Below are 20,175 nucleotides of genomic sequence, written 5' to 3' on the forward strand. Positions count from 1 at the left end.
GGAAGTCAAAGTACTGAGAGATGTACTAAAATGTTGCTGGTCTGGGTCTTTTCCATATTTGCCAGCAATAAAAAAGGGTAACACTTTATATTACAGGTCTGGTATTCCTGATAATTTCTTAAATGTTTCCTGGAAAGAAACATGTAGTGTGGTATTAAAAAAAAAAGAGACAAAATTCTAAGTTTCTTAGTTTGTCCACTGAGTTGTGTTGACTTTATTACTGACTTCCAGATAAATTTTCATAAAAAACATTGATCAGTGCAAACCCCAGTTACATTTACTGTTTATTTATTAAATATTTCAAACAGTATTGTTCATTTATGCTGAATCATGTGGTTTTTGGTTTTTGGTTGACACATTTCTCACTTTGCATGTGTAGCTCAGTTTCTGCTAGCTTAGCATTTAGAAAAAACTGGAAGTGTACAGACTGATCACTCTCTAATTTTACCTATAACTCCTACCAACTTATATATATTCTTAGTCAATTATTTAGAAATAAGCTGGAATTTACAAAACTCTAAAATAAAGTGTTACCAAAAAATGCATGATAAGAATAAGCAACCAGGCATCTGCTAACCGGAAAAAAATTTCACATTTATTTGATATCAAACAGGAGTTGAATTAAATATCAGCTGATGATGGGCTATTACAAAAGAAATAAAATTAACCTAATCAGTGCTGCAACAGCTTTTCAACCACGTTCTTTTTTCAGTTTTTTTTTTTCTGAATAGTCCAGTCAATAAATTAATTAGTGTCAAACGATAAAATGGCGGCAAAAAACTGCAATATCGCATTGACACAAACAGAAGTCTTTAAACTTGACAATTTTTTTTTTTCAGGTAAAATAAATTACACCGGCATCCAATTCACTCCAAATCTGCGCATGGCCCCGATGTTAACAAATATACTACTGGCAAAAACTCATCATTCATGAAAGCAAAAGCACTTCACAAGCAGAGACGTGAGCATGATTTCATATGGACTGATATCTCTCGAAACATTTCAAACATACTACAAATGTGAGAGGAAAAAAAGCACATTTCCATAACCTTGTCTGAAGAATCTTATTAACATTGAAAGGGCATAACTACTGAATGGTTGCCGTTTCTTTTTTCTTTTTTTTTTTCACTTTTTACACTAGTGGTACAGCAAAATATATTTTCTTTAGCTGTTACTTTTACAACAGTTAAATGTGCAATAGAGAAAATATAAGGCCTGAGTCTGAATTAGTGGTTTCTTTACTTTACAGTCCTGACTGTGTAGTGACACTACACTACTTCTAGTTCTGTACTTCATGACTAAAAAGACCCTGGCTCTCCAAAGTCCCCCATGAACAGTTCAGGAGTTTCATAGTCCTTTGCTTGGAGAATTTTTTATCCTTTCTTTTTTGACTCTTCTTTCAGTACAACAGAAATGCCAGACTTGTCTGTGGCACAGCGGTCTGTGTGTTATTCTCCGCACCTCTTTAGTCCAACAGCAGAGCTTTCACAGTCTACATTTGTCTGGCCTCGAATGGATGTGTTTTGTGTGTTAATGAGATCTGTGTGCAAAAGTAATTTATTCATTCCTTTTCCCACCCAACAACATTTCACTTCCTGTCTTAACAGGAAGGGCATGTAGAGTGCGGAGCCAAACTTGCTGGCTCTCTTGACATCAACCGAAAGCACCCATCTGTTAAAAGCTGTGCTCAGAGGCTGGTAATAAGCTGCATTTGTCCATCACTGGGCGTCTCTCCCTCCTGTGCACAGTCTTCATTGTCGGGTGGGATGATGCACCCGTCGCTGGTGCCTCGGTTTATGTGGTAGTAGGACAGGGGCTGCGGCACATCACCGAGCTCAGGCATGCTTTTATGATACGTGTCCTCGCTTTCGCTTCGAGGTGAGGAGGAGAGCTCCTCCTCCTCCAGGGGGTATGGTGAAGCTGAGGGCGAGGGTGAGTCTCTCAAGTTTGGCATGCTGGTGTAAAGGGAGTCTCTATTATTGTTGGGTGAATGAGAGTCCATGTCCTCCACTGCAGTAAGAGTCTCAGAGCCATGGCCACCCTGCCCCTCAAGGCAACTGGGGACCTTCTGGGTGCTGTAGAGCAGAGAGTGAGTCCTCTGGGGCAAGAGGGGGGCCTCCAGTGCTTCCTTGTGGTGGGGATGCAGGAGCAGCTCTAGGGTGGCGTGGCCTCCTCTTCCACTACCTCTCTGGGGAGATGAGGCCTCTGCGTGATCCGCCACAATGGCATCATCCTCGCTGCCGCTCCCACCCCCGCCCTGGTCCACTGTCACTCTGGTCTGAGGAGGCAAAGCTCTGTCCCGCTCCCTTTGGGTGTCGCAACCTTTGGGGGCCCCACGGGGCCTTAGATTATTGTGAACAATCTCAGATATGATCATCTTCTCAAAGGCAGCATCATCCAGGTTGAGGCCTCCCAGGTCACCTGGGGCTCGAACACCCACAGCCTCATAATCATCTTCTCGCAGGGAGTAGCTGTTGTTGAAATTGCCATTGAGGGGGAGGGTGTCCATGGCACTGATGTCCCTGCTGTTGCTCAGAGAGTGCTGTCCTGCAAGAAAGGGCAAAATGAGCACATGGGATATCATTCTTTACCTTTTGATAGAACAAAGCTGTATCCACTACACCATTTACATATACTTAATACTGCTCAGGACACTTCACGCTTGCACTCTTTCATTTTTTGGGTTCATTTTAATTTGGTACAATTAAAAAATTCTTTTTAAAATTCAAAGGAGAACAAAATAAGCTCCTCACAATGGCTGAAAATTATTAAAGCCAATTTAAGAAATTATCCTGAACACTATTAGAGATATGAGAACAAACACTGATAACTTAATAAATATAGTAAAGCAGCACGTTATAAAGTAGCTAATGAACAGGTAACAAACACAGCAGCATACAAAAAGCAACAGACAGAATGAGGGTAAAAAATAAATAACTACAAGCTGATGAAGAAGTGTTGTGACATTAACAATGAATAATACATTCCACCTGTAAACAGAACACAAGGCAAAAGAGTAATGTCGAACACAGATGGCCAGCCACCTCTCTGCACTGGGGCCCCAGGAGCATGGCAACAACCCCCACACAGCACAGACAGACAAGCACAGGGCAATGACTCACTTTGCCACCACTCACATCAAGTGTGTCTGCTCAGGCTATCTGGCCTAAGAACAGCTGATGTGCAAAAAAGTAAAACAGATGCGTTTTTCAATTGCAGCAGAAACAACAAAATTACTGAAATAAGACAAAAGAGGAAGCTTGTAACATCCAGCCTGGATTCAGTCCATCCAACTCAGATTGTGTCCTTGCAATTCACTCGAATTTATCCCATGTGATGCTTTTCTTAAATTGTTGTAGGTGGATGGGGAAAGACAATGAGATTAAGTGTTTAGCAGTTTGAGAGAGTTAAAGGACAAAACAAGGACAACTGAATCCTGGACTTAGCAGGCGAAAGGGTTCTGCAGCAAGCACAGTCTTTTAGAAAAGTGTACAGCAAAAGAAGGAACATTTGCTCGTGAAATGATTTCTTTCTGAGTGACACATGATTTTTTGGGGGGCTTTTTGAAGTATACATCTATCAATTTTATGTGAACAGAACACATACACACACACACACACACACACACACACACACAGCAGAGTGTAATTTAGTGCAGCTCTATGAGTTCAACTAGCAGGATGAAAGTGAAGGGGGCTAGTTTGATTTGAGATGAGGATTTTATTTAGTGGGTGCACTGTGAGCCTGCATGTTAAAGACTGACATTTTGTACAGTGAGGGGGATGTCGTCATAGGCAGTGCATGTGCATGGAAATTTCATTTTCAAACGACGGTATATGAAAATGTAAGATAACAACTGAAGAGAACTCTAAAAACAGCATCACAGGCATTTCTAAAAGGAGTAAAAGAGAGCACAGAGAGCAAAAGGGTAAAAAAGGGGGTGCGGGGGTTATTAGACATTTCTCTGAATACACCATACTTCCAAATTTGCATTTGTTTATGCATCAGAAGTGATTTAATTGGAGAGAGGTATTGTCTACAGGGAGAGGGGGAAATGATGTGAACAGAATTCAACTGGACATGGCGACAGCTGCACTCTGGGAACCGTTCCAGAAGAGATTCATCCAAGATGTTCTCCTTACGGATTTTACTGCATCAAATGAACATCTGCAGAGTATTACTTAGTATTAATACACTTATAATAAAAGACACGCTCGTTCTTTTGCAGGAGCAAAATGTAATGAACATAGGAGAGGAAATTTTGAAAAGGCTTATACTAAACTTCACAGTCTCTCTGCACATACTTTATACTTGGATGGTGATCTTCATACCAGCCTTTGACATGTGTGTGTATACTGTTAAATAAGAAGGGCTAGTGTTTCCTCTCCTGTGTTTAAACGCGACTAAGTACAGAAGGTTCATCTCTGGGGCAGAAGAAGTGTTTCTACAGGAAAGCGAGATGTTTAAGCTGACATTCAAATTACCTGCTAATTAAATAATGTCACTTTTATCTGTCTCCAGTGTTCCAGTGTTAACATGCAATTACCCTAAAATGATTGAGGTAAACATTTTAGGGCAATAAAGCACGAGCTGTCTGCACACAGTCCGACTTCAGGGTCTGAGCTGCTCGGCTGCTGCTGAGCGCAAAAAAAAACAAACAAAAAAAAAAACCCAAAACACAAAACGTCTTTGATTTCCTGTGCAGACACTTGTTCATTATCTCTGAGTGTGAAGTGCTCTCATTGTGCTGGGAAACAGCTCACAGCACAAAACAAGACTGTGATGACTGCAGTAGGTTAAAGCTACACTATATGTTACTGCATATCCTCTCTTGAAACAGTTACGCCATGCTGCTGTTTGTGTACATTCTCTTTTTTCATCAAATGGCTATGGCTGTCTGCATTGCATCACGTGCTTTTGTTTCTTTTTTCTGACTGGGTTTCTTTTTCTCTCCCAGTAGAGAACTAGGTCACCATAAACACATTAACACTGACTTGACTTAAATCAAGCTCAGTCTAATTTGATTACTATAGTAAATATGAGAAAGTGAACATAGTGAAAAGACATCATCAATCAACACGGGGTAACATCATAAATGATCTGTGCCAGTGTGTACAGCTCATATTTAACCGAGAGGAATTCCCATGTGACTGCTCAGTAAACAAGATAAGACAACGCTGACATCTCCAAGCTTTATCTCCTTCTGTGTTTACAAAAGAGAAACGTACATAGACAAGAGCTACTGAAAAAACAGATGTGTGAATGATGGACAGTTAGTAAATCTAGTGTTAACATTTTCCTTCACACTATGTCACAGCCACAACCTCATGAGTTTTCATGTTTTCAGCAAATCCATCGCACTAAACAGAATAGTTTGGGAAATGATGATTTGCTTTCAAGCAAAGAACTAGATGAGAGATGACTGATATCATATCTGCCTGTTACATATGAAGCTACAGCCAGAAGATGGTTAGTTGGCACAGAAAGTGGAAATGAGGTTAACAGCTACCTGGTAGCAAACCCCATCTATCTGCTCTTGTAATGCTAAATAACACACTATATCTGGTGTGTTTAACGTGTACCAAAACTGAAGTGTCAAAATAATAATTTGCTGGTTTATGTTGGTTTAAGTGCTGGACTAGTCCTTGGCTGCAACCAGTAACTCCCTCTCTCCACTGATTGTCTGGGAACTGTTGAGATCCAGTAACTCCTCTGGCAGATAACCCCCAATAAAATGGCAAATTCTTTCTGTACAGACTCAGGAAACAAGATATAAAGTTTTAAATTAGAGAACTTAAAATCTAAATTTCTCACTGTTTTCATATAAAATCCCAACCTGTTGTTTTTACACCTTTTTGAGGAGATGAAACAAACATGTAAGATATAAGTGTTAATTACTGAGTTTTAGAGGTGTTGGTACCACATGACATAGACAGGCAGGTTGTTTCCCACTGTTTTCACTTTCTGTGTGAAACTAAGCTCAGCTGGGTGTAGCATCATATTTAACAGACAGATGTAACAGTGGTTACAGTCTTCTCATCCTTCAGAGAGCAAATAAGTGTACTTCCTAAAATGCTGAACCTTTGCTTTAAAAGAGACACAAATTTGTTGTAACAGTAGAAGGTAGAGGGCGGATGTGCACCTGGGGAGTGAAAGGCCGGTGGAGAGGGGGTGTTACACACCACCGTTTCTGCCAGTAGGTTGTTATAAGGGTTAGTGTCGTGGGTTCGAAGGAGAGGGTTAGTTAGGAGGTAGTTGCCAGTCATCCCTGAAATAACAGGAAGAGAAAGAGAGAGGAAAAAATTAAGGAAAGTCAAGGAAAAAGAGCTCGAGGTAGTGTATTTCATGGTCTGTGGTGGTGTGCCGGGTAGCTGTCGACATAAACAAACACTGACATTTGTGGTGCAGAATCTAACACTGCAAAATATTTATGACTGGTGATCCATCTGCCTTCTGTTATGGACAAAACAGCCATAAAAACATTGGTCAAAGCAAGACATTACCCAAACATTCGGCTGATGTAACTGGCAAACAGTATTATCACTTCAAGTGTTGACCAAAGCATAGCAAGACAATCAGCTGCAGCGTTTATGTGAAACAAATTCATCTAAACAAACTCATCCAGTCGAAACACAAGACAAAACATGTCTAAGTGGGCTGCCATGAATAATACAGTATTCTTATCAACCTCTGCATGCGTGTATGAATCCTCAAGAATGTAATAACTGTCCTCAGTCATTTGGACCGATCTCTGAGAAACTCTGACCTGGCATTTGTGCTTTATAAAAAACAAACAAAACTAAACTAAATTACAGCTACAGCCAAATCTGTGCTGGCACACTCTGGAGCCGGAGGAGCACGGAGCCGGTCCCAAATCCTGCTCTGACCTCAGCCTGACTTTGCTCAGCTCCACTCCATGCCTTCATCCTTGACAACCCCTCCGGGGTGAAGACGAGTCAGCGTTGTTATGAGTTGAACTCAGGTCCTCATCAGTAACATTTTATGGCAGATTAAATATTACACCATGTTTTTCTCTATATTCCTCTCCTTTAAATGGCCCCAGGGAGCAGGAAAATGCTGTGAACTTTAATACACGGGCAACATTTAATGCTATTTTTTAAGTGCTTGACTAAGAGAAATACTGCCATAGAGCCATGTAGGCTGCATCCATTGAAGTGTTTTATTATGAATTCAGAGCCTCATCACAAAGAGAATAGCTTATGTGTCACGTCTAGTGGTGGTAGTGGAAATGCTTGCTTACCCTGGTTGAGCGTGGAGGTGCTGTTTATGTCTCCTGAGATGAAGGAGGACTCTGACTGCTTCCGCACAGTGTCGTTCCACATCCGCCTGATGCGGCTCTGGGTTGAGAGAAAAAGCCACAGATCAGGGCTCAATATGGTGCTGCTGTTATAAAAGGCTTTTGGCCCTGAGGACTGAGGTTTGCGATGCAAACTTACACTTGTTTACACGATTCAACTATTCCACTACTTGATTACATGACATGGAAAAAACAAAGCCCCATATGTGTTATTGATCCAGCTGATACCAAAATAGATATGCTGAGAATCTTACAGCTTGTAATTTGAGAGATCATTTCTGAGTGCTTCTTTTCTTTCTCTTTTGATAGTAAGAGCACAAGCTACAGCCGATTCTCAGAAGAAGCTCTTTAGACAGCTCACCAGAAAAGAGACAATAAGAGACCTCTGCATCCAATTCAACAATCTTCTTATGTGGTCTTGTGTTTTTCTTTTCAAATAGGGTGTACCTACCAAACATAATAACACTCATAAAACGATGGAAAAAAATTTTTTTCACTCATAAAAAAAAAATGTTTTAAATACATTAATGCTTTCTATCTTCTACTACACTATACTTCAACATTTCTTGGGCTACACAATCTCTGCTGATATCTCACCTTAGCAGTCTAACACTTTGATAACTAAGCTTTAACATTACACTGTAAAGTACTGACATTTCTATTTTGGTGTCCAAACTATGCATTTAGTTGAATAATTCAAGAGGCTTGGCTTTAAAATGATAGAATTCAAGTGAAAGGTTGAAAATAAACTGTCTTTTCTATTTTTCTTTTATTTTCAGCGAAGCTACTGAAAAGACTGAAACCATCAGTGTGTTACTGTGTCTCCAACATCTGTAACCAGTCGGAAGCTCTCAGTCCCAAGGTTGTTTGCACGTTGCAATGTAAATTTTTATAAACAAGGTATAAAATACGATTTAAAAGGCAAAATAATTTCCTTTAACTGCAGTTTTTAGCAGACTGCTGTTACTCAAACAGGAGTAAATTGTGCTTTCACCAGGGACCATTTTCAGCTGCAGATTAATAAACATTTGGTGTGCTAGCAAGCATTTAAAGCAGCATTATGGTGTATGTGGAACTGACTCACAATAACCTACAGTGCCTGTGCTCATTGTAATTAAGGAACATGGCACACAGTGCAACGGTGATGATCATTTGTGTGTTAATACTTTGTGGACAACAATGGGGGTCTATTGCACAGAGGAACAAGCTACAGCATATCAGGCTTTGGCTAAAGACAGTGCCTGCTAGCCGGATCAAGTCATTGTTGGCTGCAGTATTTTACCGAGATTTGTTGAAAAAAACTAAAGAAATATCAACAAACCTATCCTTTAAAGAAGCAGGAACAAAGATAAAAACTTTTTTTTTCTTGAAACCATAACAATCCATACAATCTAAAATCAAAATCCACTGTTTTCAAGTACAAAACCCTGATATATTGACTTCCCGGTGCTGCACACGTACCTGTGTGGCAGACGAGTAGCGGGCCGTGGATCGAGACGTGGCTGTCTTGGCTGAACTGTGGGAGCCCTCAGACGGCAAAGCGCCGCAGCACTGGGACTGACGGAAACATTTACTGTACTCTTTGCGGACCTGTGGAGAAAAAAAAGAACAGGACAGACTCAGAGCACACACACACAGATGGAGCCACAATGCTCCCTCCCCACAGGAGATGCAAATCTTGATCTAATGCCACCCAGCTGACAGCTGTTTAAATGTCATATCTGTAAGGACAAGGATAAACACTGTGATAACATTGTAGAGGGGAAGCTCTTTGATATGGCTGTTGAAAAATGTACAGAATATCATGAAATTCATTTCCTAAAATGTTAATGTTCTTATCTTACCTTTTTCTGGAGGAGGCAGTGGAAGATGAAGATGAACATCCCTTGCAGAGTGTTGAAGATAGTGAACAGATATGCCATCACAATGGAGGATTTATTGAGGAAGAACAAGCCAAAGGACCATGTGAGGCCCAACAGACAAAGTAGAGCAAATGCTCCCAACACCCACGACCTGTCAAAAGGAAAGAAGAGTGATAATAATGATTGAACCTGCAGTGGATTTCACCTTTGCTTGGTTTGACATTTCCCTTCTCCTGGACAGCACCTTGTCTAAATTTTTACTTAAATATTTTGCTTTTGGACAAGCAGCAGAATCATGTATAAATGCTGATACAAAATTTTAAAACGAATGTGCATTTGGTATCTGCCACTGAGTCAAAAAAATGTTTTCCTTGGTCTTCCTCTGACTTGTTGGCTAAAGAGACAGCAAACACAGCAGGTTTTTCTTTGGCAGCTTCCCGGAATGCCTAGAGGAAATAAGATACCTTAACAGTCAGTTTCAGTGACCATGGCAGGTCATTATTGCTACACAAGAGAGTAGTGAGCCACCTTAAGAGAGATACGGTGAGCCTGGAGAGGAGAGAAGAAATGGCACAATGCTATATCACTAAGGGAGGATTAACAGAAAAAAAACAAGAAACAGTGTTGAGTGCTGGTTAGACTTGCTGTCCAGTTTTTGGTGCTTTTTATACAATAAATACTTTGGCTTTTTGTTGTTGTCTGAATAATCACACCAAGTGCATCCAATCATTTAACTTTAATCATAAATTAAATACATGGCAGATCTGAGGTAGACCCTAATTAAGGGTGGTTAATGAGTTTGGATTGCTTAATATGTGAAATCCAGCATCCAAACGCATCTAAGTTTTATATGTTTTTATAAGCTTTTTATGTGCTAAAGACTGTAAGCAATGGCAGCACAGTCAGAGATGCAGTTACATCTGAAGAAAGAAAAAGAGAAACATAACCCTGCAAAGTGCAAGTACTGAAATCACGAACTATAAAGGCACCACCTACAGACTGAAATAAAGCTTGAAAGGTACAAAATATTGGTCTGGTCAGGTTTAGGAGAAGAGGAAAATCAAAGAAACATGTAGATCAAAAACAGCTTTTTAAAGCTGAGGAGAGAAGTGAAAGCAGTTATGTTGCAAATTATTTTTTGTTTTCACATGTGATCCCTCCACACAGCACACACACACACTTGTACTTCTATCTTTGTGACTCATTGACATAATGCACTCACTAGCCCCTGCACCCTAACCTTCATCTTCAGAACTAAATGCCTAGTTGTAACCCTTACCCTAACACTAAACCTAACTATAACCTAAACCTTAAAGTCTTAACCCTCAAAAAGTTGTTTTGGGAAGTGAGGACCAGCCAAAATGTCCTCACTTTGTAGCAAAAAAAATACTTTTATTGGTCCTCACTATATAGCAAGTACAAGAACATACACACACACAGTGTCACAGCCCAAGCAACCAAAGACTGACCAGCTAATCTTGCAGAGTGACACCCCTCACCTGATACCCCCCAGCCTGGATGAGTCGGGTTTCATGGAGGTGGAATGTTTCACCATCTTGTACATCGTCACCGCCAGGAAGATGACAGTGACCTGTCAAAACCGAGGCATATCAGGGTTAGCAGCCTGCACCAGAAAGGCATCTCATTTCTGACACTAACAGTGGTGAAAGAGGTGCTCAGTAAAAGTGCTAATCCCACACAGTATCAATTCCCTGTTACAAATACAAACCAAGCATTTAAGATGTTTAAACTGTGTGCACCTCAAATCTGTAAGTACTATACTTTTGTTAGTTTCCACCACTGGTTGCTAACAACAATCAAAACTTTTCACACATATTGCTTAATCTAAAGCAGCCTTGGCTCTCCGTCAACACCAGTGCGCTCTTACTGAAAATAATATGAAAATTTAATGCCTCTGTGTGGATCATAAAGTACACTGGCTAAAGAGAACAGCAGCGAGAGCTTAGTCCTCTGGTCTACTTCACATACGCAGCTCTGTCCTTCAACATAAGCTGCACTGAAAGTTTCTGTTCTCTCTCTTTCCTATTTGACATGATCCAAAAGTGCAAACCTTTATTGAATATGAGAATGTATATATGATGACATCCAAGCATATCTGATGTATCACGGACAAGCTCCAAAAAAATACAGAGGAAAGAGCAGACCTGAGTGCCATGTTTTAGAAACAATTGTGAGTAAGGCCAGGAAAAACAATAAGTGTTTCAAGCCATACATCCCGAAAAGTTTCCATGCTCTTAGGATGTCTCTCTGTAAGCACTGCAGGGCCCATCACCACCAAGGGAAAGGGAGTAGACGTGAAATTGATTGAATGAAAAAAGTGCCCATCCAGATTTATGCAAGCATAACCAATCTACTTTATATGAAGAAAAATAAATGACAAGATAATGACTTGGCAAGAAAACAAAGTATAATATTAATAATAATAATAATAATAGATGTAGTGTCCTTGGATTATCAGATTCTTCATTTTCAATTCATTCATGAATGAACAGAAAGAGCCTCATTATTATCTCTCATGGACTCATTCTGAAACAGTACAAGGCAACAGAAAAGAGTACTTAAGTAAGAACAAAGCGAATAAGTGGAAAGCAGATGGAAACCAACAACAGCAGGGGGAAAGATGGATGAAAAAGGAGTGGTTAAGAAGATAGAAGAGGCTTTTACACCGGTTTAACGCAGAGTTTTGTCTCTCGGCCACTGGGGCCGATTTACGTCTGCGTGAAGTGGCAGGAGATGCGTTTAACACAGCTACAAGTGATGACACAGAGCTGATGAGACAGCCAGCTGGCCGGACAGTGCGGCCATGAAGCAGGGAGGCACTCTGCAGAAAGGCAAACTCATATGGAACACCCCCCCATGTCTGGTTCCCATGGGGCTGTCCTCTATAATATTCAGGTCTCCAACTTCTCAGCCAAGTACAGCAAAAAACCCAGTGTTGTCAATGTGATACTTACCTTGGTTTTGCACATGGTTACCCTATAGGCAGATTGTTACCCTGTGAACTTATATGGCTATATAATGTGCATTTGTTTGTAGCTGTCCTGCATGCATTCATATGGATGCATGTCAGTGTAGACTGTGAACACATGAAATATTAAAAGGTGAAGATGGAAATGTCCATATGCTGGGATTGGCTGTGGACGAGTCATGATCATCAGTAGGGCTATGAGCTGTGATAATGGTTGTCTGGTCCACCCACTCATTACTTCTATGGTCAACACCCCACCCCACACCTTCACCCTTGTTTTCCCATTGAGCAAATGACCTTCATGCCTGAGACAATTTCTCCTCCTGATTGCAGGAGGACTGTATTCTCTAGATGTACAGCAAGGACCACACTGCTTTAAGTTGTTGCTGCTCCCCAATTCTGATTCAAGAGGATTTCATAGCTGAGTGGACACTGATGTCCTTGTGTCAGCTATAATGGGACCACTTTCCTTTCATGCAAATTGATCTGAGAAACTAGAGCTAAGAGGCTGCCAGCACAGAGAGAGAAAGAGAGAGAGAGAGAGAGAGAGAGAGAGAGAAAATCTATAAACTCTTTTCAAAGCTTTTCTTTGAAAGGAAAACAAAGTTATCACACATGTGCACACACTTACAACTTACCACAATTATGAAGGTTACAGGTCCAATGAAGCTCCAGATGAAATGGTTATCAACCCTCAGCCAGCATCTAATGGGTGCAAAAGGTAATATTCAGTTCATTAAATCATCTCACTGCCAAAACAAGGTTGTGTCTCATCGATCAGGGCCCAGCAATGTAGACTAGATGATAGGCTGCAGTAGAAGAATAGAGACTTCTCTGACCACAGAGAAGAAAACCCAACCATGGGGGGGAGGGGGGTTGGCTTTGTGCCACAAGAAGCTTCATTCTAAAAGGCAGTGGTTATTGGATTCACGACTTCACAGTCTGCAAATGTCTACAAATATGGAATGTCTGACTATGTGTATCTAAGACTGTGAACTGTAAACAATGTATTGTAGACAAGCTCAAGAATGAATTGCACCTCAGGCTGTGTTTATCATTGGGAAATAGGAATGAACTGAAGACTAAAGCAATAAAATGGAGTTTGAAAAAGGCAGTTTACTTAAACCCCATAAATTAATGTCCCTGCAGTCTTGCTACTTGGATGAAGCCCAGCGGAGAAGTACATAAACTTTTAACTGACAAGGGTGGCAATTATCCACATGCAAAGAATAATAACCCAGCAGGTGAGTGCTGCTAACCATCCCATTCATTAATGTTGCATCTTTGCTCAACCACTTCTTTTAGTGACAGGGTGTAAATTTGCCAGGTGTCAGATGTAAACTACTCTTTGTGATATTACTATCATCAACACATGCATGCATGCGGTGTGGGTGTGTTCTGGTGGTGAAAAAGAGAGCTAACACTCCTGATTTTGATCTCAAAAATAAGAGTCTGTGCAAAAAGATGTCACACTTACGCCCGCTGTGTGCCATAGCTTCTGTAGTCGATGGCTGCTGAGATGCCCACCACCGCAGCGGGAATGAGGTACCCAGAAATGTAGTAGTACTTCCTGCGTGAGAACTCACTCTCAAACACCTCGACCAGCATGAGGTACAGCTGCACGCCCTCCAGACACATCCAGACGAATGCAGCCAAGAAGCAAAAGTGGAGGACTCCGGCGATGATGGAGCACAACAGCTGAAAGGAAGACACATGCCGACATTACACACATCAAGGTAAGACATTTTTAAAGTGATGAATTTGACAATTTCCTAGTTTTCAAGTTTTTTACTTTTTATTACTACTGTTTTGTTCATTTTTAAAAATTTAAAAGTTCAATGACCAGTGGCATTATCCCAGTTTAGCTGGATTATACTACAAGATCAAGTAGCGGCTCCGCTTTAAGATGCTCAAATCAATATTAATATTCAGAAAAGATCAAATCACTTCTTGTAATGTGAAAAGGTATCCATAAGTTAAGAATCCCACAAGTTTCGAAACATACAGATGATGTAGGAAAACTGTTTCAAACTATCTACAGAATATCTTTATTAGATTAAAAAGGTGCAGTTAAAAGGTGAAGTTTAAATATTTCACCCAGAATCAGCATCACATATCTTCAAGTGTTAGAATAAGCAGATACAGAACAGACATGATACTGCTGCTTGTTCTAATGTGGGTATTTTAACGCCACTTGAAGGAAGATTGAAGGGGAAATTCAAGCGTTTAAAGGTTAATCACAGCGGATGAGACCATTCATCAGTGGTATGAAAGTTAAAACCCTCTGCAGTATATAATTTCTACGGTACCTTTGTTTCAGTCATATTGATGCCTACAAGAAACACGAGCTCGCCAATAAAGAGGTTGAGGCAGAGGTTTTTGTGGATGGTGTTGCGGTCACTTTGCAGGCCTCGGAAGAAACAGAAGGTGAAGAGGCTGATGGCGAGGCAGACGAGAGATACGGCGATACCCATCCTGGTGATGACAGTAAGAAGAAGCTCATGGACGCTCCCCTCCCCCTGCAGAGAAACAGACAATGGATGGACTGACCTTCAACTCCACACTTGTCATAGTGATTGGAGGCATGTTTTATAAGCACATAATAGTTAAAGCTATTTTAGTTGAAGTGTGAACATCAAACTTATGGAAACCTGTCTAGTCCTTGAAGATTCGATTCATAATTTTTGGATAAAAGTCAGGTGCCCATATGAACAATACAACATGTTTGACTTGTTGTAATCATTCCTCTTGTTTAAACTGACAATTAAAAACCCCTTCCTAAAGTTTTATATGTAAGTGACGAGGAAGGACAAAATCCATAGTACCTATTCTGAAGCTAATATGAGGCTTCATCAGTCAAATCAAGTAAATAATTTTCCAGTCTGTTTAGTATAAAAATTCCCTCTTTTTGTTTCACTGCTGAGCTGCAGTGACGGGATAGTGGCAAAAAAAGATAATTTTGTTTGAAAAAGACTAACATTGGAAGACATCCTTTTGATATGTAAAACTGCAAAAGCCTCACATTAGTTTGAAAAAAACTTTAGAACAGTCTATTTTTGTACAGAGTGAGGACTGGATTTTATCCCCTATCACTTACAGTGAAACCATGTCTAGTCCTTCCTTCTGATTAATGGGTAGAAGGAATAACTGCAGCAAGTAAAACCTGTTTTAATGTTCATATGGGCACCTGACTATTAATTTAAGACAGACATGAAAAATTGTGAACGCATCCTTTAACATCATTGTACTAGGATTATAATATGCTGCCCATGTTGCAAAAAGTGACATCAAATGAAAAACTGTCACACACAACTGTCATCATGTGATATGGCATCCAGATGTGGATTCTGTTTTTGAGGTCATTCACGCTGCATTTCAGAGGATTTAAAACCGAGCATGTTTCAAAATGGGCACCAGGCAAACTTAAAAAGACCAGACTTAACCATACAAAGAAACCCAACAACTTTCAAACACGTGAGGCAATTCCTCTTGTGATATGTGTAATTTTATTGAGAGCAGAAGTTGCAGTTGAGGTGATGTGCGGGAAATTGGTGTGAGGTTAAGCTTAGCCTCACGGCTCCAGTTTCATGTTGTGGTTAAGGTTGATGTCAAGACAGATGACAGGGACAGAGCTCATGAGTTGGGACCTATTATTAAACAAACCACAAACTTATCCTCCACATTTAGTACTGGCTAGGTTGTAGCATACTATTTATCATGTAAGTGGATTGTAATTGCATTTCAAGACCAAATGGATCCTACACCATTTCAAGAGGGGTGGAAAGACAAGTTAAAGCTGAGGTTATACTGATTCCCATCATTCTCAGGGACATTTGCATAGAGGAATATTAGACACATTCCAGAGGTAAAATACAATTACGTCTGATAATGGTATGGCACTTCCAATCCTGATCCACAATCTCACTCAAATGAAAGCCTGCTTCCTTTTTTCCTTCTCTTCCCTCCTTCCCCAGCTCATACCCACTCCTCCAACAATGATCTAATTATCTCCACTGAAAAGCCATTCTTGTTCTTGCCATGCGCACACATCTATAGGCGACACAAAGGAACAACTGAAACAGAAAAATAGCCGTTGTGACCACAAGGTAAGGGCCACTTACCACATTACCCCGGTGAGCCATGAGGATGGCGAAGTTCGTTAAGTGACTGCAGGAACAAGTGGTGTGACTCTTATTGGTTTCAAGCAGTTTACAGCCCTGAGTGGACCAGTATCCCATCATGCTCCGCTCTGAGTAATTCCAGAAGGAACAGTTGGGATTGTAGTAGTGCTCCTTCTACAATACACATACACAGAAACAATGATTAAACATATGAACATGTAGCAGTACACAAACACCCCTGTATGCTGTACTTCAAATCCCCAACTTTAAGTCACTGAATGTCAGCATACATGTACGTGTTATTTTACTTAAATGTAAGAGACTGTTGGGGGATTAAAGAGATAAAAATAGAAAAAACAGAATTTTAATATGCTGAAATGAGAGAAGGGTCATTTTTAAGCACAAAGCATAACACAACACACAAAAAACTTAGAGCACCAGTCAAAAGTTTAGATAAACCTTCCCAGTAAGACAGCAATATCTTTAACCAGCGTCATGAGGTTCAGTTTTCAATTATCAGCTGCATGTTGTCAAACGGTAACTGGTGGAATTTCTTGAATCTTAATGTGTTTGACATCATCAGTTGTGTTGTGCGGAGGCAGTGTTGGTATACAGCAAATCACCCTATCTGACTACTCTAGTTATCCATATTATGGCAAGAGCTGCTCAACCAAGTTATGAAAAACAGTCCATCATTTAAATACAAAGGTCAGTTTATTTAAAAGTATCATCAATTTTAAAAACCATTAAATAGTATGATTAAAGCAGCTCTCATGATGACTGCTCCAGGAAAGGAAGACCAAGAGTTACCTCTGCTGCAGAGAATCAGTTCATTAGAGTTACCAGTCTTAGAAAACCCCAATTAACAGCATCTCAGATTAGAGCCGACATCAATGCTTTCCAAAGTTCAAGTAGCAGACGAACCTCATCTTCAGTTGTTTGAAGGACACTGCATGAATCAGGCCTTTCTGGCTGAACTACTGCAAAGAAACAACTACTGAGGAATTAAGAGGAAGAGAATTTCTTGGTCAAGAAACCCAAGGAAAGGACATTAGATCTGTTGAACAGCCATGTTCCAACTGCTGTATCTTTGTGAGATGCAGAGGGGGTGTGTGGATGATATTTGCATGTGTGGTTCACACAGTGAAGCGTGGAAGAGGGGGTGTGATGCTGGTGGTAGTGGGGTAAATTTGCTGGTGACACGTTTGGTGATTTACTGAGAATTCAAGGCACACTTCACCACCGTGGCTACCACAACACTGCAGCGACACGACACACCATATCATCTGGTTCATGCTTAGTAGATGACCTGGCCTCCAAAATCACCTGACCCAGATGAGATGGTTTGGCATGAGTTGGATCACAGAGTGAAGGGAAAGCAGGTGCTCAGCATATGTAGGAACTCTTTCAAGACTGTTGGAAAAGCATTCCAAGTGACCACCTCATGGAGCTGATTAACGTATTGGCAAGAGTGTGCAAAGAAGGAATCAAAGCAAAAAGCAGCTACTTTGGAGGAATTTACATGTATGTATTACATATTTATTTTTTTATATGCATTGTTTTTTCTTTCTATGTAATTCCATGTTTGTTATCTCATAGTTTGATATCTCCAATATTAATCTACAATGTAGAAAATAGCTCCTCTACTCTACATTAGTGCTAATCATGGCACATGCCACACTAGCATAATGTGGATTTTTTCTCCTTACGCAAACAGATTTTCTACAACATTAATACATCACAGCAGTGGATCTGTCCTTCACTTTAAAGGCTCTGCAGCTGTTTCAGTATTTTCAATGTCCAAGCACTACAGTGTGGTGTAGGGGAAGCTTACATCCAGGTGCTCCAGTGTGAAGATTACCGGGTCAGCCACAAACACTCGGCTGGACTCCTTGGTAATAGAGGCTGAAAGGATGTGGGAGTTGACGGTGAGGGAGAGGTTGCGTTTGTTTAGGTCCCCCATTCCCCTCAGCGTGGCATTCTCCGTACTTAGGAACTGACCCAGGTGTTTGTAGAGCACAAATACCAGCTTGGCCACACCTGCAACAATAAAATCATCAGATGTAAAACATCCATACAAACAAAGTATTCATTCAGTTGTATTAAAGGAATGTACCAAGAATCTTCAATCTATTAGCTGATCACAGTTAAAATTGGTGCTTCTCTACCAGTAGACACAGGAGGCAGATTAGAGCTTAACCACAATTTGCACTATAAATAAATAAAAGTTGGTGAACGGACAAATGGTGAGGTTCAGACCAGTGTCTACTTCAATCCAAGTCCAAAATTCAACTTCTAAATTAACACGTAACACACCCTGCGTTAGTCACCCAAACCTTTTTGTGATAATTTCTGGTACCCCATAACATTTAGAGCAAAAAGTATTTTGAACAATGGGCTGTAGAAGAGCTGGGCAATGTCTTGTAATTTTGTGATTTTGGGATACTGTTTTCTAGCTCAAATGTTTTTCCCGGTGGCCAACAAAAATAATTATAAAAAAATATCTGTGCTAGCTTTTGATTTTTAATCTCATTGTAGTGATAAAGCGGTAACTGTGAGCAAAGAGGCATATTTCCCAAATATGTTCATATATATGCATATCACATACATATACAGTGTGATATTCCTTTAAAAATGTATAATATGATTAAGAAGTTCCTAGTAAGCCAATTGGTGAAGTACAGTCCAGCACCTTTATTGCACAAAAGACAACTAATATGTCCTCCATGATGATATTTTACATCATTGGTGTCGATACCCCAACAACAGAAAAAAGCTAAGAAACACCAAAATCTAACCACAGGTAAATGTTTTTGCAGCAGTTGTAAGGTTCTCACCATTTTTACTGTTGACTTTGACTGTGTTGGAGGAAAGCTGAAGAGACACTCCTCCCTTGTTTGTCTGTGGAAACCTGAAGTCTTGCACCTGACCATCGGTGCTTAACACGTACACTTCCAACACTGAGAGACGTAAGGGTGAGAAAAGGGGAGATTTATTACTGAGTGTCATTTAGTTAAAAAAGCAACATCTCACTAGGTCGTTGGTTGGCATTGTGATAGCCTCTGAGGAGAGCAAATTAATATATAAATAAATAGCAACAAGGGCGTTGACAGAGGGGGAGCAAATGCACATTCACAGCTCACTGTAGCATGAATGTCAAATATTCATGGGATCAAAAATATCACTGAGCTTCTACTTTTACTTTTTCTTTCCCCTGTGGGTTCAGATAACTGTGGGCTTGACGAACAAATCTCTGAAAATCCTTCAGATTCCGGCAGCCTGTCTCTCTGGTATGCCAGCTGCCGGGTGGTACTTCCTTTGATGTGTGAAATTACCGAGGGGTCAGGAGGACACACGTATCAGCACACAGCCTCCCATCAGAAACGGCCTCACTTCCTCAGATAGATGGGTTCTGACAGACACAGATGAGGAAGTGTTCTCTAGCTGCTCTCCCCCTCTATTTAGTTTTTGCTCCCTCTTTGCTCTGCCTCAATTTTCCCTCATGGTGACCTTGATGCTCGCTCGGAGGTGCCATTTGGCCTTCAGAAAACTGCTAATTAGGAGCAACAATCATTTTCATGTTTTTTTCACCTCGTCAAGGTAGGTCAGGGCAGCTGATTCTCTGAGGTTGTGTGTTCCTCCATTTTTTCTGCACTGGGATATTATCTCTTTAGATAAGCAAGAGTGTGACAAGCTCATAAAAAAAACTACCTGAATGCAGCAATTAAGTAGTCAATATAGAGAATATAACAAAATGTCTTAATCAGTGCTTTTGGTAGAGACTGAACAACTGGTCCTTATCACCTTAGCTAACTACAACTTAATAGGAAAGGCTTGGAGGGAAGAGATAGAGTGCTGTATGAATGGAAAAATACCATTCAATTA

General features: G+C 40.4%; 1 protein-coding gene across 11 annotated transcripts in view; it reads right to left on the minus strand.

Moving 5' to 3' along the window:
* Positions 1-205: 205 nt before the first annotated feature.
* Positions 206-20,175, minus strand: part of adgrl2b.1 (adhesion G protein-coupled receptor L2b, tandem duplicate 1) — an 83,963-nt gene continuing 63,993 nt past the window's right edge. For 4 of the 11 annotated variants that reach the window (XM_020595697.1, XM_020595691.1, XM_020595698.1 and 1 more), the window contains 11 exons: positions 19,128-19,250; positions 18,125-18,330; positions 16,291-16,464; positions 14,479-14,688; positions 13,647-13,867; positions 12,808-12,874; positions 10,680-10,771; positions 9,163-9,331; positions 8,780-8,908; positions 7,262-7,358; positions 206-2,547 (listed from right to left, as the gene is read on the minus strand). In XM_020595697.1, coding sequence (XP_020451353.1) covers positions 1,688-2,547; positions 7,262-7,358; positions 8,780-8,908; positions 9,163-9,331; positions 10,680-10,771; positions 12,808-12,874; positions 13,647-13,867; positions 14,479-14,688; positions 16,291-16,464; positions 18,125-18,330; positions 19,128-19,250 — 2,348 coding nt within the window. In that variant the 3' untranslated portion in view covers positions 206-1,687. Of the gene's footprint in view, positions 2,548-3,122; positions 3,177-6,142; positions 6,269-7,261; positions 7,359-8,779; positions 8,909-9,162; positions 9,332-10,679; positions 10,772-12,807; positions 12,875-13,646; positions 13,868-14,478; positions 14,689-16,290; positions 16,465-18,124; positions 18,331-19,127; positions 19,251-20,175 lie in introns of all 11 variants that reach the window. The other 7 variants (XM_020595688.1, XM_020595690.1, XM_020595687.1 and 4 more) reach the window with 5 other exon arrangements.

The sequence above is a fragment of the Monopterus albus genome, unplaced genomic scaffold, assembly GCF_001952655.1.
Source record: "Monopterus albus unplaced genomic scaffold, M_albus_1.0 scaffold28.1, whole genome shotgun sequence".
Classification (NCBI taxonomy): Eukaryota; Metazoa; Chordata; class Actinopteri; order Synbranchiformes; family Synbranchidae; genus Monopterus; species Monopterus albus.